Source organism: Anser brachyrhynchus (assembly GCF_964034855.1).
Source record: "Anser brachyrhynchus genome assembly, chromosome: 9".
Classification (NCBI taxonomy): Eukaryota; Metazoa; Chordata; class Aves; order Anseriformes; family Anatidae; genus Anser; species Anser brachyrhynchus.
Window position 1 is genome coordinate 23,733,368 of NC_137703.1, and position 25,368 is coordinate 23,758,735.

Sequence of the window (25,368 nt, forward strand, 5' to 3'; positions counted from 1 at the left end):
GAACCCACAAGTGAACTGTTTAAACTCTTCCCTTGCAGCAGGAACCCCCAGGGTTTCACTCCAGAACCAATTACACATCTAACTTAAAAAAAAAAATAAAAAAAAATCACCATAACTAACCTAGGATAAAAGAGAAAGTAATGGCCTACTTTGATAATTCTGTATCCTTTTTCCCCAAAAAAGGAACGCTAACACATTCTGTGACAATGCTCTAAAGAAGCCAAAAAAATCCTGCTGTTTGTCAGAAGTGCTGGCAGAAGTGAATCACTTCTTTTAGTGTGCCTACAATCATAAAATTGACTCGAATTACAGTGAAAAGTTCAAATGTAAGGGATCAGACAGGTGAAGCAGCTCTAAATCGGGAGGTAAAGGCAAGTCTGTAAGAGTCATGCTTCTGGAGGTGACCATGCTGGGAGCATTTATAAACACATTTATAAGTACTTTTCTGTGCTGTGCCACTGTCCTTCAGCCTTACTTAAAATGACCAACTCTGAGATTAGACAAAAATCTAAGATGTTCAGCCATATTAAGGATTTTCTGCCTATTTCTACAGATTCTAGCTATAGTCAGCAGCATATAAAAAAAATAACCTGGGTATTCTTTTGCAAATAAGCAAGCTCTTTGAACAAATGAAATAGTGACACTTCGTCTTTTAGCCAGGCTGTGATGAACTGGAGATGCCCAATCCCATAGTACAGATTATTAGACTAGTGAGTTTCTTTTTTATTTCAGTGATTTTACATTTATTGAAATTTTAGTAGACAGCCAATACTCAACCCTTACACCCACAGTTTGTGTGAGAGTCACAAGCCTCACGTCCACAAAACACAGTGGAGTTTTCAGAAGGATGAGGGAAATAAATCTTTATCTTCTACATGTTTTATCTTTCTATCTCTGTTTACGCATATAAATTGTCATTTATTTAAAAAAAAACAAAAAGTAAAATAAAGGCATAATTCTTACTGTGTGAAGGAAAGAAAAACTTATTAAGAAATATGGGGAAATGGATCGAACTGTGAAGTTTTATAATATTTTTTGGTAAAACAGATGCTTCCTTATTAGCTCTAGAAGTATGCTTGTGGGAAATAATAGAGCTCAGAGGGTTATTGCAAAGTGAGAGATGAAAGAGGGCCTGCCATCCACAACAGGTCTTTGGTAGTGGTCTTCCCTTGGGCTGCACAGCCACAGCCTGACTCTGGGGAACAGGAGTGGATGGAAGCATCCAAGGTCTGCATCCGTGTACTCTGAGTTGTACTGAAATTACCTACATGCATGAACCACTGCCAGTCATACATGACTCTTCCTAATGACATACATAAAGGCACTGCTTTCTTTCCTCCCTATCCTCTAAATTACATAAATACATATAAAGCCATTTTGAGGCAACAAAAACAGCAATGGTCAAATCTATACTGCTTCCTCAGTTGCTGAAACTCTTCTAGTAAGATACTAGGGAAGGCAGAAAAGCTCCCTTCCATGAAAGACCCTGCATCATTTTGACCTGAGAGAAGCAAAGCTCTGGACCCTCAGGGTGGAACCCAGAAACTTGCAACCTATTACAGAGCAGTTCTGAAATTATCCATGCTCTTTATGACTTTTACTTCACATTGCCAGATATCAAGGAAAACAAGAAGTACTCAGGAAACTTACCTCCCACATGTATATATTTTGCAGCAAGACAAGTATAGACCATGCATGCAAAATTGCAAGATACCATAACAGCATCCAGAATTTATTTTTCTGTATCAGTCCTTTTCTTCTTTAGGCATCAGTTAAATTTTGTATTCCTCAATAAAAGTAAAAGCTAAAAAGCAAAGCTATAAGCCAGGATATATATGCCTTTGAAAATAACATAAACTTAGAAGTTACCTTTTTACATGCTGTGACAGAGCTTCCCAAACTGCTTCCCGAACTGTCTGTGCTGTTGCCTTGGTGCTCTGGGACTTCTTGCATCAGTTGAGATTCAAAGTTGCTGAAGAACAAAAGAAAAAAAAAACACAAAAGAAACCCCCAAAAACCTTTCCAGTGACTCAGCTACGTAGATAACTCAAATGATGCCAAAAATACAATGGATTAAAGAGATGCAACTTAAACCTAGATTACAAGAAGCTGTCTATAGTCTCCTTGCTGGCATTACTATCCTATTTATTACCTTAATTTTCCTTTCTTGGACAGCTCTCTGGAGCAATGTTACATGAATATGAAATAGCAGACCATTGCTTTTTGAAGACTAGAGGATAACACATACCTGCCTGTAATCACATCCATCTCTCCTGAATGATACTGTAATACATGGAACTAGCTCATTTTCATAAGCAAGCAGCTTGGAACAGCAAATGAAATACTTGCTGGATTAATTCACCCAGGTGGACATTATAAAAAGAAACATTTGCTGAAAAAGTTAAGGTGTAGTGACTAAAATGTAAACAAACAAACAAAACAAACAAAAAAAACACACACAACAAGAGTGGTTGAATTCTGTAACCCAGGCAGAACAGCTTGCTATACTGTAGGTTTAGAGCAAAGGTAAGCCATGCACAGTCTGTTTTGTGAGCCAGTTGTATACTGCAAAGCCACACTCACTTTGGGATGATGTAGATGTGAAAGACACAGACATAAAGATAAGCTCAACAAATTATTTGCATGCAGAGCTGGTATCACCCCTCGAACAGTACTTTTGGAATCATTCAGGCCAGCCTGGTAAGATCTCCCTCTACATCATAACTGACTTATCGCAAGCTTAGTGAAGCTTCTCTCTCTGGACGTAATGTGACAGCTATTAAAAGCCACACAGAGCTAAAGGCCTCTTTCTCCAGAAATTTCCCAGAGTATCCAACACAAATTTACTGAGTATCCAACAGCAGCATGTTCTGCTTTCTAAATTGGGTCTGTAGGGTGCTTTTAATTCTCTGCAAGTCACCTATGAGAAGACATGGAACACATGGTGATAGACCATAATAAGCAATCGGGTTACCATGGCTTAATAATCTGTCATCAGTTCTGACAGGATAACAGACCATATGAAATCTCCTAGTTTGCTCAATTGAAAACTAAAATGAATTTTCATTAAGTCACCTTCACTGGAGCTTAAGTCAATGTGTTAAAAGGAAGCTACTTTCAGCTTTTTGCCAAAATCCAGAGTCAAACATCAGAAGGCTACCCTTCTCTCAAAGGTTCATGTACAGATATTTTACTTAATAATCCTTGATAATCTGCTTAGAACCAGATATTCCCACTTCCACGGATAGGTAACTGTTGATATGTGAGGTACTATTCCATAAATTTTGGAACAAACAAACACAGGACATAAAATTATATATGCTGGAATTAGAACAGTGAATGAAAAATATAAAACTAATTAAGCACTTATTAATTGCTAATTAAGGGGAAGATTCATGAAGGGAGGACTGAACACACACACATAAAGGAGACCAGTACGTTACCTGACTTTACTTGAAAGGTGCAATACCCCCAGTACTCTCTAAGATACCAGTAGTGTTTGTATTTAGAAGGAAGTGTTCTGGTTGTTTACAAAATACCACTCTGTTGCTGAGATTGTATAGATAAAAATAATTTCTCTGGCATTTGAAAGAGCAAAATAGCACTTTATAAGCCTTATATGCTGTTCTTTAGCAGAATGGAGGACATTAAACATATGAAGTCACTCAGGTTTATATCTTCACTAAAAATAAGAACGTCATATTCAAAGGTCAAATACCGTATAAGTGAAGTGCCCTCCTTGACAAATCTGCATTTAGGCTAGCGGCTGCCTCTGTACTCTGTACAGCTCAGTACTTCCCAGCACAGGCTGTGCATGGCCTCTTTTTATAAGATACATCACTTGTGCAGTCTAATAGTAAGTTATAATCAAGCCTGACCTGCAGCTTGAAGAACAAGGGCCACTGTTTTCTCATGCTCTTCTCTTACAGAAAGACTGCGTGGCTTTGCCACTGCTTTGCCCTGCAGGGAGCTGGTATGTTGACAACGAGTGTTGCTCTCAGTTGTACTGGGTGCAGGTAACTGAACTCACAAGGCAGAGTGTCAACGAGTCTAAAAGAACAAAGATGATCGTGTGGCTACTAACTGCTGGCCTTTCTGGACCTCAATTAAACAGTACAAATAGAGTAGTATATTAAAGTATAGCTAGAAAATAAAGTTAAGGAGTCATGTTCTGGAGTACCGACAAATCTGTGCTATTTCTGGATGGTACTCCAGTTAGGGGTAGCGCATTGCGTCTTCCATACAGTAGTAAAGCAGTCTTCCCAGTCATGTGGAAAGCAAAAAGATCTGTAGCATCTTCTTGATTCTTTAAAATCTGCTTACTTTCCAAAATAAAACCACTTTTCATTTGTAAATATAGAAAACTTTGTTAAAGTTATCTGATGAGTGAAATAAATGTAGAACGCTATTATATGCTTTGAACGAGAAACAGCTTCGTTTCAGACTGAAGTTCAGACAGGCAAGAGCAACTGCCTTTGAAATTACTGAAATCTCATAAACCTAAATTCTCATGCCAGCTATCCCAGTAGTCAGAGATGTATTTCACGTCCAGCTGATTACTCTGTGCATAGGTAAAACCAGCAACTCTGTTTCCCAGAACAAGGGGCAACACGTTCAGGTGGATCTGCAACACTTTGGAACTCTTCTTTTTTGTCTAGAGGTTCAACATTTCCTGTGCTGTAGCTGTAGAGCTAAACCTTTATCCTTGTGCTGCATTGCAGTTCAGATCTGGAGCTGTGCTAGTAGAACAAACTCTAGCTTCTCACTGTTTGCAAAGCAGTTCACTCTGTCAGGGTTCACAGATGCTGAAAAGGGGAAAAATTTTCATGCATAAATGCAAAATTATAAGAGTTACACTTGGGAACAGTCTTAGACTCCTCAGCTGTTCTTCAGCGAGTTTATGGATGTACACTTTCTAAACGAAGTACAGAGAAACACATACACGCACGTACTTGCCACCACTGCTAGTCAGTTATGTGAACACCGTAGGTATCATGCAAAGCAGATACGCAGCAGCACATACTAATTGATGGGAAAATGGCACCCAGCTGAGTTTCTTCAGGTTGGCCATTTAATGTCACAAAATGAAGTCTTTCACAACACAAGCAGATGCACTGTACCACGTTCTGTCTAGCTATTTTCATGGGTCTTTTATTCAACACAGAACACAGGTTTGGCTTTTCAACACTTCTTTTACAATTACCTTTTCGTTCCATTAGATCAGTTTCCTCTCTTAATAGACTCCTCTCTAAGCTTTAATTTTCAACATGTATGTGATTTCTTAAGAGAGCCTCCTCAGGCCATTTAGCTCTGCCACCTTCTGCTCTGTAGCAAAGTCGGTCAGATTGGCCCACTTTTCATCAACTCCCCAGAGAAAATCTATTCTGTTTTTCTGAGAAGTTGCCTGCTCTCATTAGTTTCTCAACAGCAAAAAGCTGAAAGAAACTGCTGCAGAGATGTGGTCATGTCATAATCAAATTGTAACTCTGCATTCATGTCCTACACTCATTACTGCAGCACATTACGAGTCTACACAAAGCACTAGTCCTTCAAGGCATCAGGCACAGATTGACGCCTTTTCACTGCAAGATAAAGCAAGCTGCTGAAGGCTTCAGGTCCTAATTCTCACCTTTCCTAGGCTCCCCTTGTTTAGCATGTGATGGAGAATGCTGATCTGACTTGGACTTGCTCATCGGATTTAGAGCTATCATGGAAGGCTTAATGAGGAATCTTTGTAGGAGGAAGGCTTATTGCGGGGCTTCAGTCAGTACAGTGCTCAGTAGAGGGTGCACATCTTCTGTAATATCTACCAAAAATTTTCTGGATCTTGTGAGAGAATGACTTTTCCTTTGGTGTCAGAGATCCTAATTTACAATTCGCCTTTTGAAACTGAAGCTGGGAACCTGAACCAATGGCCTGGTGCTAAGAAGCATGCCATTTTCAGTTTAATACATCCATTAATAGAAGAGTTACCAGAGTCATTTATTTGCCACCAGATGCTGTTCTACTGATACGTGAATTATGATTGATACTTCTTTCCTACAAAGCTAAATTGTCTCACTAAGAACGCAAACAAATTTCTTGGAAATGGGAGGACTGCAGCAAAGAGCTATGAGGTTTATGGTATTAACTGTAATAGAAACCCATCCTTTGCTATTGAACAAAATGCAAAGCAATTGCTTCTATTTTCCTACATTGAATAATTCAGAAATACTGACCTTGATGACTCAAGACTTAATCAAAAAAGCACAGCTGCTCCTAAAAATAATTACCTTCTTTGCAGATGTGGCAGATGGTGCTACATCAACTACGAAGAGGTAATTTAAAGAATTCCCCAGGTTATCACTAAAGAAAATTAATCTTGTGAAACAATATCAGAAACCTCAATTTCCTACCATCTTGAACAATCATAACCTGCTTCAAAAAACCTTGCTGTTTAGTAATTGGTCCTAAGGAACAAGTTCAATAAATAATAAGTGACCACTACAATTTTTTTTTTTTGAACTAATCCTATTATAGCCTAGTGCTTTTCATCTTTTCATTATGATCCCTCATCTCAGCATTCAGAACATACAAAACATACTGATCCATGGAAAAGATAATCTTGATGAAGTAAGTGAACCAAATTTTACAAAGTGAGGTTTCTCAGTGCAATTAACTCCAAGCTAGTCGGCCACATTTATTATGTTCTGGTAATAGCTGTACTGAATGTTACTACCACCAAAAACTGTATGAATCTTATTTTGAAATAGAAATATGAGACAAGTGAAAGCATGGCAGAATTCTTCAGCATATTCTTAACTTTGTACTCAGAAACACCCAAAAGCTACTCAGAAATTGAGGAAGGCAGCTAGCTTAATCCAGACCCTAAGCAAACAGGTTTTTTGAAAGGCATGCAGTGTTCAAGCAGAATCCCTTAACTTCAAAGTCCAATGCCTTTTTGAAGTGGACATACTAGTCACACTGCTCCTCATGCTACCTTTCATATTTTGCAGTTTTAAAATTTACCTTTTTATGTAAACAGGTCAATAAAGTCACTAGCAGTAAAATCTTTAGATGTAACACTGTCAAAGTTACTATTTTAATCCACAAAATTGGTTTTGATTCAGTCTGGACCATGTGTATACTTCAATCAGAGCACAGATGGTTAGTCAAACAGATGCTCTATAAATACCTCAAACAAATGTCTTTCTGATTTTGTTATGGATTTGGAACCCATGTGCAGAATATAATCAGTGGCAATACCAGGAGCTGATCTTCTAAGGTATTCATAGACTTGTTCCAGTCTCCCTTGGCTGCTACTGACTTCACTGGGAACGCAAAATACTGAATAGTTCTCCTCGTTATCAGACCTGAGTGTCTATGCAGTCTAACAGGTACAGGATCAGGTTGCTAGTAAAACTAGCGCACTAAAAAGAGTAGAAGTTTAAGCCTTTATATTGAGATTGCTCATTTCACCATGCTTATTGGGTACTCTTGATTTACATTTCATTTTTATTGGTGATACAGCTGCAAAAATGCCAGGTCTTTTGCTGTGTAGTAATGAAAAACAAGAACAGAGAAAAGACAACCCATAGTATTGTATGGGTTATACAACCCATAGTTGTACAATGTAAAAGCCTTTACCCTCCATGTTTCCAGAGCCCTGAATGCCCTTTATTCTGTTCCAATTCAAAAAAGAAAAATAAAAATCTAGAAGCCTCTGCAAGCATTAGCAATGCTCAGACTCCTTTCAAAACACATTTTAAAAATATTACAAAAGAAGAGACAAGTTTAATGGAAGAACAAATGAAAAAGTGAATTAACAAAATTTCGTGTGATCTACTGCGAAATATTCCTCCCTTCCTTTATTTAGTGACTGAATCCTTTAAGGAAAAATAGCAAGAAGGTATAAAAAGAAGTCCTGGATCAACAAGTAAGGACCAGACAAGGTCTGATGAGGAAAAAGACTGACTGACGTAGGGAAAGATTAAGGAACCGAGGCTTAAATTCACATGGACTGACAGATCAGCTGAGACTCCTTTACTACCCTACAAGTGAGGAGATCATACAGAGCACTGGTGTGCCAGCTAAGTGGGAAACTTAAGGCACAGCTGAGAGTTTGACTGCAGGAAAGATAAATCTTGTTAAAGGAAGGATTCTAAAAACTGAATTGTTTATATGTACCTAACTTAAGTGGGCAGCGCTGACCAAGAAGATGATTTTAGAGAGATACAGACTGAACCCACTATATCCAGATACTACAAACAGAACAGAATAAAGCAGTTTCATTTCCTCTATAGCAAAGCAATAGGTTTGCTACTACTTAAGCCAGTGAGCAGCAATATAAAATCAGAAATATTCCCCCCCAAAATTCCTTATTTACTTAGCATTTGTAGGTACACTGTACAATAGCACTTGTTCTTGTGCTGTAGAAGGAAGGACAAAGAGAAAACACTTGGGTTTCCTCTCAAGAATATTAACAACTCTGTATTTATTAAGCAACTTACCTTACTACTGCACTTTTGAAGGCAATACCTATTCTTTGAGAAATGAATACAGATTACGTTGTTAGTGTAGCACAGTGTAATATTCCAAGGGTGTGACGTTATCTGACCTTACTTCTTTTAAAATAATGGAAAAAACATGGTGACACAGCTGGAATCTGGTGAAACTTAGTCCAAATTAAACACACAGCAAATGTGTGTGCAGCTCCCGCAGACTTCAACTAGAATTGGAAATTCTTAGCATTTTTCAAGATGAAGTCCAAGATGTTGCAAATTAGGCTTTCAAGCCAAAAACCACTGGGCAATTTTTAGAAGCCTGGTTTAAATGTTTCTTGCATTTAATAAACAAATTGATTTCTCTGTCTGCTCATCTTGTTATGCACAAACTGTCAGGTGGGCATTTCAGGAGAACCAGAGGAGCATAAGACAGGAAGAACCTGGTGATTTCATGTGCAGGATGTTAATCTTTGCTTAAGTAGCTTGTTAAATATTTTTGGCATCTTGTTTATATCATATAGCCGAATTTCACAGTCAAGATTCTAAACTAGCTTTTGCCATAGAGCCATGCAGTGTGTTTCTGATTAGGAGCATTAGAGCAGCATGAGTCAAATATTGACAAAACGGGTGTCGGCGTGCAAAATGTGCTATCAAGTATTTCACTACTTGTCATCTTTCTTGAAATTTACCTTTTAAAGATCTCAGGTGTACTCTATAAAAGCTTTTCATTAATTAAATTCAAGACATACTAAATATTTTTGAAAGGAAGAGAGAGGTGACAACAATGCTCGTAACTTAAAAGCTAATGAGTATGTCATGATTTTATTTGAATAGAAAATGCAGGTAGCTAATCAAAACTTGCTAGATGTTTCAGTGTTTTCCTTTTTAGATTGATTACGAATCAAATATACTGTAAAAGCATGAGTGCAATGTGGTAGGTACTCAGGATTATGTGCGTGATAGGAAGGGGAACAGTGCTTCATGTTCTGAATGGGTTGTTTCTAATGGTAGGAAGACTTTTGGAAATTCTTTGTACCTACTCACTTCTACTCAGGCATAGTAAATTTGGCTTTGGAAATCTGACAGTAGCAAGGGGCTGATTTGTCTCCCAATATTTAAAGGAGAAGCTTGGGAATTTTCTACTGAAAACATTCTTGTTTCCAGCCCTTTTTATTTGAAATAAAGCCAAACTGTGCAGATTTGAGCTGAATCTTTCATAACGTTGTTTAGGATTATAGTAGTGTTCACAAACCAATGTTTTTACCTTAACTAATGACTCCAGAAATATAATACAATAGTCTAAAAATAAGTGTCTTCATCTAAATTAATCTCAGAAATGTCCTATTCTCTTCAACCCAGTATTGTTTCTATGACCACCTGCAGTTACATTCATAAACTATCTAGTTAAAATGTCAGGGTACATTCTGAAGTTATTTTAATGCCAAAGAATGCATTCTGTCATTGCTTATTTGAAACACTTATTTTTACATAATTTACATGTCTGAAACATTCCTGAACAATTCTGTTCTGATTTTCTACTAATATCCCAATGAAACACAAATCTTATAAATTTTGATGCTAAATTAATATGTCAATAAACAGCAATTTGTGTTAACGTAGGGACAACAAGGGCTCAATACCACTGTTTGAAAAGTGTGAGTTTTTATTTAAGAACACAATAACATTACCAGAGAAGTGACAAAAATGAAGCTGCCTCCCTGGTTGTCTTGGTGTCTAATAATATAAAACATGCTTGTATATAATTATATCAAGATATTACAAATATTGTTTTTTGTTTACCTTGCCTTTTTTTTTTCTTTTTTCTTTTTTTTTTTCCCCCCCCGTGGACTATAGTATGTTTAACAGGATTGAATGGCAGGTATAAAGGCAACATTCTTGATTTTTTTGCAGCTTAAGCAGTGTAAGGAAAGCATGAGATTTCAGTCCAAACAATGATTTTTTTTCTTTTTTCTTTTTTTGGCAAGATCAATCCTCCTTCTTTCTATCCCCTAAAATCTTCTGCCTTTCTAACTGTATAAGGAACCTATCTCTGAGAGTCTAGAGATGAAACAGATCGCTGAGCTATTAATTTTAATTAATTGATTTTTTTTCCTTGGCGGCATGATGGTAATAAATTCCAGAGCTTCTTCAGCCACTGCTTTGCAATCAACTTCAGAATAACTATGAAATTGTTGTGATAACTGGGCCTGAAATACTTGCTGACTTTTTACTGGGATGCCCAGGATCCAGCAGGACTATACACTGTTGACTGAGCTCAGGATAAGCTCATAGATAACCTTATCATTATGTGCAGTGTGATTAAGTGTGTATTTGCTAATTGAGTATTCTTGTATTTACACCTAATACAAGAATATAAACCAGACTATGTGTAGACATGGATTTTCAGTTATCAACTCAGAAACCAAGAGAAGATTTGGTTGCAGAGAATGTGAAAGAGAAGAAATTGCTCTTTGATGCCACTTGCTCTTTTTTTATGTTTGGTCCTTGAAGACAGGAGGATAAGTGTTTCTATTAGAACAATTTTAGTTCAGATGCAGACAAGTTCACTTACACCATAGTCTAGGAATGATCCTACAGTAAATTCAGTGAAGCTGACCAAGTAGTTGGGTCATACATGATGAACTAAACCTGCCTTCTATATCGCAACTGTTAGCTTGTCCAGGCTTTTTAAAAAAATAAAAATAACATGGTAGTGTGACAATTTTGTATTCTGTAATGAACCCTGAAGTGTCAAATGACCATAACAAACAGTACAAAGTAAACCGAAGGTGTTCATTGTTTCTGGGGCACAGGCATGAGCCTACTTGAGCAGAGCCCAGCAGCAGCCGTGCTCTTCCTCTGAGCTTCACTGGGTGCAGAGGTGGATTCTTGACTTGGGTCTTTGGGAGCATTTAGATTTTACTCTGCTCACTGCTGCAAAGTCCTAATCCTCTAATTCAAAGGAACAAAGAAAATGGTACACACATTAATCCAGGTTTTGCAAAATTACTGTTGTTTCACTAGTGGGGGATCACTGTAGCAAGTTCAGCCAGAGAAAGATACGGTATAATATACAGGTCATGTTCTGTGCACCCAAAAGAAATCCATTCCAAAATAAACATGGTCCTATGATCTCTTGCTCTTTTTTTTTTTTAATGGATTTGGATTGTTATTTGTACTTGTATTATTTGTTTGTGGTCCATCTTTGTTTTTTCAGTAGTTATTCAATCATTTTTCTATACACGACACCCTAAAGGCCTGAATAAGAAAATCAACTGTTGCACTCAGCAAATATGTGCTCAGTTATGATTTGTTTCTACTTATATGAAATAAAAATCTGCTACTGATAGCAGTACCCAAAGACATATCCGTGTTATGCTCAGATGCCCACTGCACAATGTACAGTATTGATTTCCATAAACTTAGAAATATGGCTGCACTTTAAGCAGCATCAAGGCTTTGCATTAGGAAACTACAATAACATTTAAATTATATCATGCAAACCACTGAGACATTCCAATCATGTGGCCATTGGATTTCACTGAATTTATGGCATATATTGTACACGGGATTGAATTTATTGGCAGGTACAACATGAAGCCAAGATTACATGACCATTTAACTACACCCCTCAATAGCCATTCTATTACTTCTATATTTTTACATATTCCAGAAAAAAGTATTTTTTTTCTAGTTGAGGGGAGGGCTTCATTTCAGACTTGTGGGAGGACAATGGGTTTTTCATTTCACTATCACAGCATGCAATTTTCTTCTTTTTAAAAATAAATGAACTGTTCATTTTTATTGGATGTCTACAATGGTAATACACATCTTTCTCTGAGAGGGAAGAAATTGCCTTGACAACATAGAATAGCGATCTATAAGCATGTTGTTGGACTGTTATCCTGCTGATTTGAACTCTTCCCTTTTCAAACTGAAATAGCATAGACAGCTATAAATGAATCTTGGGGGAACAGGATAAGGACCTGATTTAAATACAGTTCTGCAAACTACGATACGCCTTTTTTTTTTTTTTTTTTTTTTTTAAATCCCTTTAAAAGCCACTGCATGTAATGAACAGCTCCACTGCTGGCAGAGATGCACTGTAGCTGGTATACGAAATTCTGAAGCATATTTATAAGTATGGAATCTCCTGGATGCTACAAGAAGACCCCTTAAGTTTTTCCTTGCTGAAGGAAGATACAAGTCCTGTCCTATGGGACACTCTAAGTAATCTTTGCCTTCCCTGAAGTGGGAACTACAGGTCCAAGTAACTTAAGGTCAGCACACAAGGCAGCACTGCTGCCCCCTTTGGGCTGCTGAATGCATTTCCTTGTACAACTCCTCTGGCATTTGGCTGAACAGTTACACTCGAGCTTCCTGAATTTACCTAGCCCATACATACTGTGCTGCCACTCCAGTAAGAAAATTAGCCTCTGTGCAGAAAAAAAAAAAAGCAGCCTACACATCTAACTGATTAGTTAATGCTACGAAGTCACTAATTCTATATAACATTCCACCACATGGGTGCCCAGCGTATTTTTGGGAAAGCAGGTTTTAAATGTAACACAAAACGCCTTAGTTCAATGAATTCCAGTTTTTCAGCAATTCATGTAATAAACCAAAACTCTTCCAGAAAACAAACGACTCCCGTAATACTTGGAAGCTGGTTACAGCTAGTGCATGGAGCTAGCTCAGAAACAGAGTGCAGAGGGTAGGACCCGGTCTTAAAATGGACCTGCTAGGGTTATACAGGACTTGATGACCACATTTCACGAACTGGGAAATGTGCACTGCATCAGGTTCTGTGTTAGATTTCTTTTTAAGTCTTTTACTTCAGCTGTAGATTAAACTTAACTGAGATCTGGAACAGAATTTTTCTTAGGTAACAGTCAAGCAGAATTTATTAGGTATACAATAAATTGTGATGCCAGAACCAACAGAAAACAGCTTTGATAAAAAATGCTGACTATCCACTATGTGTCATGGGCATTGGCAGCAGCCAGATATTTAATAATAATCAGTCAAGTGTTGAAGTGAAGAAAATTAATGAGGGAAACTAAAGAGATTAATGAAAATAATCCAAGGTTGACAGGACTAAGCAAAATCCTAAAAAAGAAGGTTTAAAATTTATACTGGCCACCAAATAAGTGCCAGCAATCATAATACTAATCAGCATATACTAAATTTGTACTAGTTTTTAAGAGAAAAACAGCAATACTCCATATGAATTTTTCCCATCTGTTTTCAGTGAAGAAGGGAAGGTATACTGTACGTGCAGTTTGAAGCACTACTGATGAGCAAAGAGGAGGTTAGAAAGACAAACCCTGACAAGTTTCTGATGCCAAGCTCCCTGTATACATACTGCACCAGTGCTGGGCAGCCCACAGGCTCCTGCTCCTCTGGCATGCAGCCCAGAGCCTGCCCAAAGCATGGGAAAAAAGGGGAGCTAATGCTGTATTTTACCCAGTGAGTTGCTAACTAAAACCAGTGTTTTCTGTATAAGACAGTTTAATTAATTTTCCTTCTTCTGAGAGAAAGCTAAACCTACTCTGCCACTTGTGGGTGCGTGTTCAGAAGTACCTTACCTTGCTTGGGTTCCTGATCCTTCCTGTGGAAGCCGCCTCCCTGGTGTTAGATAACTACACACTGGTCTGAGGCAGTGTGGCACTCCAGCCTGAGCTGGAACTAATATTTAATACAGAACACTGCAACCAGAGTGACCATTGCTGGCATGCCTGCGATCCTGGACCGCTATCCCCACCTGGCTGAGCTCTCTCAGCCTCTCCTGGCAGCCTGCCCCTGGCCCTGCAGCACCTCAGGCACACAGAGCACTCTGCTGTCTGAACATGGGACTTGCTGTCCTGACTTCTGGCTGTGCAGGTGCCAATCATGCCTTAAAATACAGCTTCCGTGCGTGCTCCAGTTTATGATGTTTGTAGCCCCAAGTGGCTGAGGAATGACAGCTGCATCGGGGAGTGACTTGAAGGTGGTTTTAGTGCTGGGGTTCCTTATCCATGTGTGGATGAAGGCTCCCACCAGCCTAACTCTGCCTCACTCCTACTCAGACTATAGCTTAACAAAATACATTTGACCAGAAAGAATAAAGTAATTAACCGAAGGCTGAGGAAGGAAATGGAAAAACCCTGCTAACCTAATAAGTGTGCTTGCAATCATTATTGGAAAGAGCTCATTGCCTAAAACATATACAAAATGCACAGCACAGGAACAAAGTATGACACCAATCAAATTACCACAGATACATCTTAAGGTTTCTCGAGCCTATCCTGGGGGAGAGATGTTTTGAAGGAGGAGAGGACTGGATGATACAGAAGAAAGACTGGTAAGCATAGGCAGTACTGCAAATGCTATGACTGATACCATTACAGGCAGTGCAGTCAGAAGGGGTGAGGTGATGCATAGCAGCAGAGAGGGAACTGAAAGAGGAGAGTAATGGATGCAAGTATGAAGTTCATGTGGGAGGCTAGGCTAGCCTGGATTAAAGAATTCAAAATAGGTAAGATTGGTAAAATAAAGCAGTAAGTGTAGATGCAAGTCTGGAAACTAAGCACTAGGGTTTTGTCACTAGAGTGCATATTGGGTTAGTGAAACAAAACATGGAATTTATGCTGTTCAGTTCTTTACTACTTCTTCAAGTCTCCGTCCTCCAGTCACCCACAACCCCACTGCTCGAGGCAGCAGATTTCTCATCCACAGACTTACAAACGTTGATACTAAGTTGCTTCTGCTTTTAGAGGAATTTTTCTCCCTTGACCTCACTGAAGAAAAATATCCCTCCGAGAATTATCGCCTGTTTGACAACATAGGTTAGCCAGGTTAATGAACTGTTCAAAGTATTTCCCCATGAAAATAGAACAGAGTGTGTCATTTCAAGAATTCCCACCACTGACAATCAAATTGACAATACAAGCTGACATTTTAAGAAGGTGGTGAATCTCACAAATGATCACATTAGATACATTTTCTGGCCACTCCAATCAAAACATTTGGTTAATTCACATGCCAATTTGCAAATGAAAAGCATATCCATAGAGTATTAAACTTGTGACACCATCCACTGCTCTAATGCATGCAGTTATCTTGATAATTAAAGTTCTGGCAATACACACTTGTTCAGGAGATTTCTTCGTTTGTCCTCTTTCATTTCAGTAAGATTTGTAATATATTTATTTGTTTCTCTCTTATTTGCCAAGGTGGACAAATACAGAGAATGGATCTGCAACCTAGGCAGTCTCACCAAACACTACCCGTCACCCCAAGTAGCTCAGTCTTTGCCTACTTCATTCCACTCATCACTGACAATGGCTCCAAATTAATTCAGAGTACTGCTTCCTGTTGTTCTGTTTTTGTTGTTGCTTTCAATTCTTTAACAATTCCTTCAAAGAAACTGTTAGATCTAGCTTAGTTCCTTGATTGTAGTACTTCATAATTTGGGTCATTGCCTGCAATTTTGTCTCCTTACAGGATCAAAGTTTTATTTCACTCATTCCTAAAAGCATCTTTTCCCATTTTAGCACAAAGCCACCAGATCTGTTCTCTCTCCTATACAAAATTTGGGCTGCTTTGCGGGACTACAGGAGCAGCTGCCAGCTGAAGTCTGGGACATTAGTGCTACTGTCTAAGGTACCGACTGAAATGAGCGAGGGCCACATGCCTACTGTCTGTAATAAATGTCTGATAAAAACACAGCTTTTGGATCTGTTCTTAGCTGTCTGTAATAAATGTCTGATAAAAACACAGCTTTTGGATCTGTTCTTAGCTTTGAATATCTTAACTTACCTCTCTGCATCTTTGATCAGGCCTAGCATATTGATCAAATATGAAAAGTGCTTGGTTTCCAACAGGGACCTATAAAATCAGAAAGGCTTTTCTTAGCTTTTATCTATGCTCTGTGAGCTTAAGTCTTCTGCAATACCAAGTATTACTGGGATGTAGCAAAGATATTTTATTTCATGTAGGTGATACAAAACTTTTTGTAGTACATGAGGAGTGAGTTTATAAAAGATAGCAGACATCCTTTGGGCTTCTCTTTTCACTGTTGAAAATATAAAAGCCGGTACTTCTCATCTGTGTTTCATGGAAATGCATTTTAATTCTTTTGAATTCAGTCTAATGTTGCTTCTAAGCCTCAATGCTGCTTCTAATTCTCAGCTGAAGAACACATTATTCCTCCTTTTCTTTCCAGTTTTCACACAAAAAGTGAGTTGAAAACATGTGCCAGTCCAAAAGACGAGTGTCTGAAGACTCGTATTTCTATGTCAGCTAAGATGACTTTCAGATATACAGGCTTGGCCAAAAAATTGTGTATGTCTATAGGTTTTGTTTCATAAGCTTGAGCAGAGAAGCTGCAGTTTTACCAAAAGGGGTAACTGTGCAACAGCATTCCAGGTAGTCAATGGCTTGTACAGGGGACAGAAGCAAAGCAGTTCCTGGCTTCTATTATAAATAATGCACATGTGTTTCTTCCTGCCTTTCTCCTGAAAAAGCAAAGTGCAAGCTTGTAGGTTTAAGGACTCAATGCAGTTTTGTTCATTCACCATAAATTACAAATCATTATAGACTACAGTTGCAGGTTCCTAACTGCGACGTCTACCAAAAATGTCTTTTAGCTGCTTGAAGAAAAAGTGACAGCTATCAGTTCTGTGCAGTTCTCTGCAACTGCTCGTGTGATCCCCAGGGTAAGCATTCACTCCCAGAGCTACTGCTGGAGAATTAATTTATCAGTGGATGCCCAAAGGCCCTGCTCTGCTGTGCTCCGTGGTGGCTGAAGGCATCCAGATACCGCCTTTTGTTTCTGCGTTCAGCTATGGAAACCAAAGCAAGGGAAGGTACTGAGCAGGAATTAACATGCAGCCCAAATTTACATAGCGATCACAGCATGTGATGGCAGAGTCAACGGGGAAGGCAGAGCTTGGGCCCTGGTTTAGGAAACTGTGTGTATGTGACTAAGATCAGCCACAGAAACGAGCCCATGTCTAAAGCGATTCTGCAGGGAAGATGCAAAAACCCATTTGTTCTTTAACATTTTGGCAGTAAGACTTCCTTCTTTGGTAAGGTCTGTAAAGCGAACTCCCAAACACTAACGTTAATTGTTTGTGCTTCTGGGCAGCTGCTGTAAGTAACTTCCAGTTAAAATCCCCCAAATATTCTAGGGGTTGGTGGGTGGGTACGATGAGCTGAAGGTGTATGAAGAGTAGTTATTTGTCCCAATGTGCTTTTTTCCCCAGAGTTTGCTGGTAAAGACAGGACTAGGCTGAATTATCACTGTTCTAGTTATCAGCTTTTCTGGGATCCTCTGACCCTTATTTGCAGACAGAAAATATGAAGTTTACGTAGCTCAGCAAAGAGAGGGTTACCTTGATTAAAAAATAACAAGCAGCTGTCAACATGCTAGCTGCAGGAGATAAAAGGGATGAAAAAGAGGACTACAATTCCAGGAGCAAGGAAGGCTGACTTGCTTAGGTTGTAGAAAGAAAATCATCCTTCAGTACGAAGAAAAAGGTATGTTGCTCATGAGAGTGAGCTAAGTCTTGGCCTTGCTACAGAAATAGACAGTATTTCCAGGTAATATAGGCCTAGCTAGGGTGAAGAGCTCACCAGCTAGCAGAGCTCTAGAGTGGGACTGGTTTCTCAAGAGATGTTCTCTATGATGATGAAAAGCTTAGCAACAATTGTGTAGAGCTGGAAGATAGTTGTATCCCTATGAGGAGGCAAGCATTTAACAGTGAAAGCAAGACCGTAAGCAAGGAAAACAGCATGCCAGCTTGGTAGCTTTAAGTCTGTCTCTGTGGAATGTCTGTTTTATCCTGACCTGGGCTACTGGGGTCAAGATTGTGTTTTACCCATTTTTTCTTTCCAGTGAGTGAAATACAGGATGTCAGATCAGACAAGCTTGAAGTCTTTGTCCTTAAATTTTGAGTCCCTTCTACCCCCAGACTGCAGCTTCCCATAAAACACTAGTTTATAAAATCACCTTGGTGTGTGTGTAGGGAAGCTTTATACAAGAAATACTAATGGTGATTTTCTTATTTTTTATTTTAAAAAAAATGCTAAATCCTCCTAACTTCACCCTTAAATGCCAAGGGAGAGGGCTATTCCTCCTAGGTTAGGCAATTCAGATCAAAGTGCAAAAGCATTATTAAGACTTTGTCAGGAAATAACTATTGATTTGAGAACTTATTCAGTCAATTCTCTTCTAGAGGGTGTTTTGGAGTTTTTTCTTTTAAACAAATAAAAGCAATTTTTCATGCAAGTGATTATCGCTCGTGTAAACGCGTGCCCCCCCCTCCCACCCCTGCTGAATATTCAGGTAGCTCTGTATCGTTTCACTGCCTTCCTTTTGAGAGAACACAGCCTTAAACTTATTTCTAATATTTCAGCATTCTCTTTGGGACGCTGCATGACCAAAACAAAACCAATTGTAATTATCTGCAGCATATGCTTTGTATCTCCGATGGTCTGTAATACACTTAACGGGTACAATTTCTATAATACTTCTGCCTGCTTGCTATCATCAAAATGTGATTTACTTGTGATCGTTGAAGATTACGCTTAACTGTATCTCGCATCTCCAGCAGGCTGCTCCTATCTGTGCTTCAATTTCCTCCTTGCAGGAAGTTTTGCTCTAATCCGCTCCTTGTAAGCGCACGGAACCCGTGCGTGGCTGCTCGCTGACAGGAGCCCAGCGCCAGCTGCCCGGCCCCTGCCAGAGACCTGACCCGCTAGCTGCTGGCCGCGCTCACAACCGGCTTAAGCGCGACATCCTAACGGTATTTTACTAAGCGCCAATTAACTCACCGACTCTCTTAGGACGCTAGAGCAGGGGGAAAAAACAGCAGTTAGCGGAAAACCAAAGGACTACATCGCCGCTCCCCTCACAAACGCCCTCGGGTTCCCGCTCTCGGTGCGGCAGCGGGGCAGGCAGCGGGACCCCCCGGCAGCCCCAGGCCGGGTGCCGCTCTCCCTCCGAGCCTCACGGTACGGCGGGGGGACCCGCTGCCGCCCCCCGTGTCGGGGTAAGGGGGCGCCCGGCGGGGCCGTTCCTCCCCCGGGGAGAGGCGCGACGCGGGCCCTACCTGGGCGGGGGGCGGCCGGCCATGGCCGTGACGGGACCCCGGCACCGGCACCTCCGCTCCGACGGTGGCGGGGCAGCGAGAGCGCGGCCCCGGCGCTGCTGCCGGTGCTGCTGCGGCGCCTGGCAGCCCTGCCCGCCCCGCCTCACTCCTCCCCGGCCCGCCTCCCCGCCCGCCCTCACGGCGCGGGTCGGGGCCGGCCCCGGGGCTTTCCCCACCTGCCAGGCGCCGAATGGCGGCGGTGACGGTAGGGGCGGTGAAGCGGGGCCCGCGGAGCCGTGCCGGGGGGCCGCAGGGCTCGCCCTGTGCCCTGGGCGCGCTGTGGAGAGCGGGACCCGGCCCCAGCACCCGGGCGGTTTAAGCGCCCCGGGGGTTGTGTCTGTCCGTGTGTCTGTCAGTCCGTCTGCCTCAGATGCGAGCCTGAAGAATTTAGAAAAGGGCGGGTGCTCTGGTGAAACACCTCAGTCTTGTTTTGACTGCTTTCAGGCTATTTTATTTAGCTGCTTGCTACTTGCAGCCGTCTTACCCTCCCTACCCCCCAAGAGAGTACTAAACATCTTGTGTCTGGGCTGAACCTGCACTGTACAAACTATCAGAATTGGTTTCTCACCATAAATTTACAAAGAGGTGAGATTGAAGGCATCCTTGTCACAGGCGAGGCGTGGTGCAGACAGCGTGCTGGTGAGCGCTGTGCTGAGCCGCCTGTGTTCGGGAGGAGACCTTTGGCTCAGGTGTGAAGCTCGCAGGGCTGGAGGTTACTGGCATTGCTGTCAGCCACTGTCATGATCCACCTTTTACCAAGATTCGTTTTCAGTACATTTATGCTCTAGGTCGCAGCCCCTGCTCTGCTCTGTCCAGTGAGGTGACACAGGAACTTTGCTTCTGTTAGTTACATGGAAAACACAGTGTTCAGCAGAGGAGTTCAGCAGTAAGGCTGTGGCAAGGACTTGTAAATATCCACGAATACTGCTGGAAATGCAACTGATGTACAGTGAGCCCTGCTCCTTTAGTCATCGCTGTGTTCAGAGATTTGCTGAACGAATTCAAAGACTTAGAGGGAGGACAGGTGGCCAGGGCAGCTAAAGCCCTGCTTTGACAGCAATCTTTTCTTTGTGCAACAGAGACTTGGTGTTTCTGTCGTTTAAATGCTTTGTTCCTGTGTCCTGTCTACACCTTGCTATTATGAAGTCATGAAGCTTAGTGAGGTCTGGAAGGGTCTGAGACGTGTCGAGGGAATAATTTTATATATGACTTCAGGTTTTGTTCTCTGTTCCAATTTACAGTGCAGACATTTTGTAAACCAACTTTGCATCCATGGTATCATTTGACTGCTCTGGAACCGTAAGAAAGGCTACCTGAAGGGTTTGCTCTTGGTGACTTTGCTTAAACCAGAGGAAAAGTTTCAAGTTAATCTTAAAACACCTCTTAAGACTTTGCACTCAGGATATGGATTATCCTTGCTGTTGTAGCAGTCGATCTGTCAACTTGTGAAGCGACAAATGAGGGGTGGCAGGACTGATAGCTACATTGTGGTGGCTATGGGTAAATGGGAATCAAAGCAACTGAAAGTGCTGGGTTTCAAATGGAAAGTGGAGAAGCTGAGAAATCTAAGAGACAACACAGCCTCTTAGGGGAGCACTTGAAACACGCTGGCTTAATGCCAGCCCATCTGACAGCACAGAGACCTAAGGAATCTTTCCAGGCTCTGACTGACCCTGAGTGAGTGGAAATGCAAGCCCTGCTCACTCCTGAAACTGAATGAAACGTTACCCGTGAATATACCAATGTACTTGCACTTACATACTCCTCTGACGTGGCCCCCTTAGCACTGTGCCCTACCTTTCTCACTCTCCAATTGCTCTTGCATCCCTCCTTCCTGGAAACAGGCTTAAATGCCCTTTCCTCCTCAGTTCTCACCATGCACACCTCATCTTTTTGGGGTCATTCAGATTCCCAGGTCTGTTGTGTCCCTCGACCCTGTTGGCTCTGTCTCCCTTCAGCTCTTCTCTAATAGACATCATTGTCCAACCCATGCAGTGCCTAACATTTTCTGTCAGCTTTCACTTGATCGGTTACTTTCATTTCACCAGTCCTCTCTAAACAATTTGTACATGACTCTGCATCAAATCTCCAGTTTTGGATTTAAGTGTCCTATTTTCTCTTCCTTGTCACAGCACTCCCGTTTGGATAAATTCAATCCTGTTACCACCTGCCTTCTAATCTCCCACACTTCATTCAGTAGCTTGTCTGCTCCTTCTTCACTGTCATTATCTTATCCTTTATCTATCTGTGTTTAAGCATTTCTTCTGTCACAGATGTCTACTATTACTTCAGATTGAGTCCAGACCAGACACGACTCTACCTAGGTGTCTCTTTAGGCTGTGTTTAGACTAGTAATTAAAGCTGGGCTTTAGAGAAAGGCCTGTTCTCTGGCCCATGGACACAGAGCAGAGCATGGCTTGTGTCCAAACTCCCTTTGTCCAAACTCCCTTTGTCCTTTTGTCCAAACTCCCTCTTACAGACAGGTGGTGGTGGTGTGTGTGTGTGTTGTTTTCTTTTTTTTTCCTCTATTTGAAAAACACTAACAATTAAAGAGTATAACTGATTGTGGGGCTGTGCCTGCTCTGTTGACACACATAGACATAGCTGATGTAACCAGTTGTGGAATGTGGTCATCTATTTCATTCATCAATATGCTCAGTTTCTTATTGTCTAACCTCTCTGAGGTCTTGGACACATCCTGAGTGTTGCAGCCTCTCTGTTCTGGTAGCCTCATTTCTTAGTTTTATGTACAGTAGTTATTTGAACCTTCTTGTCACTGCCAAGGGTAAGGCCTTTAATGTTAGTTCATCCCCTTGATCTTGTATTTACTTCTCTGAATTCATCATGAATTCTGGAGATGAAGCTCAGACATTACTTACCTACAGATGTTCTATTTGACTGTCTTACACCATCTCCCGTCTTTAGCTCTTCAGTTACTCTCCTTTTCCCTAGCAGCATGCAATTCTTTTCTCTCTGTATCTTTGCTGTTCTCTCTCTTGCTTCTTCTTTTACTCTCTTTGCTTTTTCATTCCCAACAATTCTGCTGTAAGTCCTTTAACTTTCTAGGCTACAGTTTTTGCATTCCTGCGTCTGGGTTTCAGAACAGCTTCTTCAGTACCGCTGGATGCTGTGCTCCTGCTGTGAAGGAAAAGGACAGACAGATCTTCAGCAAGGGACAGTTTCGAGAAAGGAAATACCAATTTTCTGTCAGTGATGTTTGCACTCCAGAAGTTCTTAAAAGCTTTTCCAGTCTCTACTTCTTTCTGATTGCTTGCCCTTGTGCATTGTCAGGGGAAGAGCTCTGTGACAGAGAGAAGTTTGTCCCTGATTAGAAGCATGGATATTTGTTGCTCATGCTTTCCCGTATGTTTTGTCTTTGTTCCCTGATGTGATATGGCTCTGAACTATTATTTTTCATCATAAACACTGCTGCTTATCTGTCTTTTACTCCTGCAGATAGCACTGAGTTAACACACATACTGGTTCTTAGTTTGGCAAGAAAGATTGATCCCTTCTCTGTCTTTATTTATTTATTTATTTTTATTTTTTTTCCCTTGGTTGCTCTTTGTTGTCTGGCTTGATCACCCTGCAAAACCCACAAACCTGTCTTGTACAGAGGACATGGGCTCTGCTATTCTTTCTTCTACCCACTTTATAGCCCCTCTTGGAACCAGTAGTTATCATAGAATCATAGAATATCCCGAGTTGGACAGGACCCATAAGGATCATCAAGTCCAACTCCTGGCACCACGCAGGTCTACCCAAAAGTTTAGACCATGTGGCTAAGTGCACAGTCCAATCAATTCTTAAATTCAGACAGGCTTGGTGCAGTGACTACTTCACTGGGGAGCCTGTTCCAGCGTGCGACCACCCTCTCAGTGAAGAACCTCTTCCTGATGTCCAGCCTCAACTTCCCCTGCCTCAGCTTAACACCATTCCCATGGATCCTGTCACTGGTGATTATCTTCTGAATTTCCTCACAATCCACCAGAAACGCCCTCATTTCAGGTACTTGCTCTCCCCTCCTGTGAAAGCCCATAGCCTTTGTTTCTGAGGAACTGGCCCTGTGTGGCTTTGTGCAGTTGCTCTTATTGCTTGGCAGCGTGGGTACATTGCCTAAAAAAACCTGTTCTCTTGCCTGCAACCTGCCTTGACAGAACAGAACTGATTACTGTCACACATTGACTTATTTCAGAGCTGTCAGTGGAAGTGTATCTTCTCCTCAGCTTTTAGATACGAGTTGGAAACAGGAAGAGACTGCTGTGGCAGTTCAGTTAGCTCTGTCTGTCTTTCTGTGTCAGCCCAGGACAGCGTTCCCACACGGGGTAACAGAAAGTCACGGCCAGAGAATAGAAGTGCCTTCACAGGATACAGACCGTGCCAGTTGTTTGCCTTCAGTTTTTGTTGGTTTAGACTTTTGTAAAAATTCCAAGCAGCTATTTAAAAATAATTAATCATCCTTTCTGTTGGGAAGACAGGCAGAATTAACTGCTGCAGAGTTGTCAGTTTGCACTAACAGAAACTGAAACAATGGTACCAAACAGAGCTGACTGTCACATGAGAAAATATGTCAATCATTCCTGAAAAGGCAGAGGGAGCCAACCTTACACTAAGGCACTGAGGTGGGTTTGAAGTTCTTTTCACTTTCAGTAAAAAGTCGTCCTTGAAAACTGTGCTTATGCATGACTTGGTTTTTCCCAGGAAACCTATCCAGTCTAAACTGATGCTGTAACTCAATGATATTTTCAGGAATACATCAGTTTTGTAGGGAACTGGGGAAATTAGATTTCTGTTTTCCACTTCTCTTTGCTTGTCCTATGAGCTGCTTTTTACTGAACTGTCCTAATTAAAAGTAGGGATGTGGGAAGTTTAGCATGTGGTACGTGTTTAGAAAATCAGGATCAAATAAGCTTGCAACATCTTCGCATTTTCTGGACAGAGAAGTAATCATTCCAGAATAAATTTGACACTGTCTGATCCCCAACAGAGGGGCCATCTTTCTTGCACAACAAAGAAAAAAATAAATTTCATCCAGTGACAACAAGATCCTAATTGTGGCCTTTTGGCTCTATGTTAATCAAATAATATTTTTGGTGCACCTCTACATCCCTCTTTGTCCATGTTTGCTGTGCAGGTGGTGTGTACACAGATTACTATCTTGGTGAATGTGTAGTTATTCCTATAAGTTAAACTGTTAGCATTGAAGGTTGGGTAGTTAGCTTTTATATGGTAATGTTTTGGATGAAGACCTTTTTGTACAATAACTATTTTATTTTATTTTACAATTTGGTCATTTAACTCTACAATCTTGTTAGATCAAAGTCCTTTATACCTTTGTCAAGATGGGTATTTGGGCCATGGTTAAAACACTCTTGTTAACAAGCCAGCATTGAAGAGGTGTCATATGTTGCAACAAATAAGTACCATGAATGACATTAATTTGTATTAGATCTAGCTCATAGGCTTCTCACTGGCAATGGCCAGAAACTTTAGATAGGAAGATGGTCTAACAAAAGTAGCTGGTTGACGTTGTGAAAAGAGAATAATCAGTATGGTTGGCCACTTAGCTCCACACTGGATGACATGCCTCCTCATTTAATAAGTGCAGATCATTACCATAGAAAGTGAGTGGTGCCTGTATTGATTTTTCATCTGTATACGTATCTGTAACTACAAAGAAATTTTTTTGGCTAAAATAACCTCAATCTTTGAGTTAATCTACAAATATAAATATTAAATCTACTCATTCA

The 25,368-nt window shown here is 40.7% G+C and overlaps 1 protein-coding gene and 2 long non-coding RNA genes across 12 annotated transcripts in view; 2 read left to right on the forward strand and 1 right to left on the reverse strand.

Annotated features, from left to right (window-relative positions):
- SPHKAP (SPHK1 interactor, AKAP domain containing) overlaps positions 1-19,740 on the reverse strand; it is a 71,765-nt gene extending 52,025 nt beyond the window's left edge. For 6 of the 9 annotated variants that reach the window (XM_080604010.1, XM_080604008.1, XM_080604007.1 and 3 more), the window contains exons 1-3: positions 19,580-19,738; positions 16,284-16,352; positions 1,870-1,972 (exon numbers count right to left, since the gene is read on the reverse strand). In XM_080604010.1, coding sequence (XP_080460136.1) covers positions 1,870-1,972; positions 16,284-16,352; positions 19,580-19,602 — 195 coding nt within the window. In that variant the 5' untranslated portion in view covers positions 19,603-19,738. Of the gene's footprint in view, positions 1-1,869; positions 1,973-16,283; positions 16,982-19,579 lie in introns of all 9 variants that reach the window. The other 3 variants (XM_080604005.1, XM_080604009.1, XM_080604004.1) reach the window with 2 other exon arrangements.
- The window catches only part of LOC308199612, a 289,413-nt gene that overhangs the window by 55,571 nt on the left and 208,474 nt on the right, over positions 1-25,368 (forward strand). The gene's annotated exons all lie outside the window — the stretch shown is intronic.
- Positions 16,989-19,553, forward strand: LOC308199611. The gene is made up of 2 exons (XR_013954730.1): positions 16,989-18,005; positions 19,079-19,553. It is a non-coding gene; the product is annotated as an uncharacterized lncRNA (long non-coding RNA).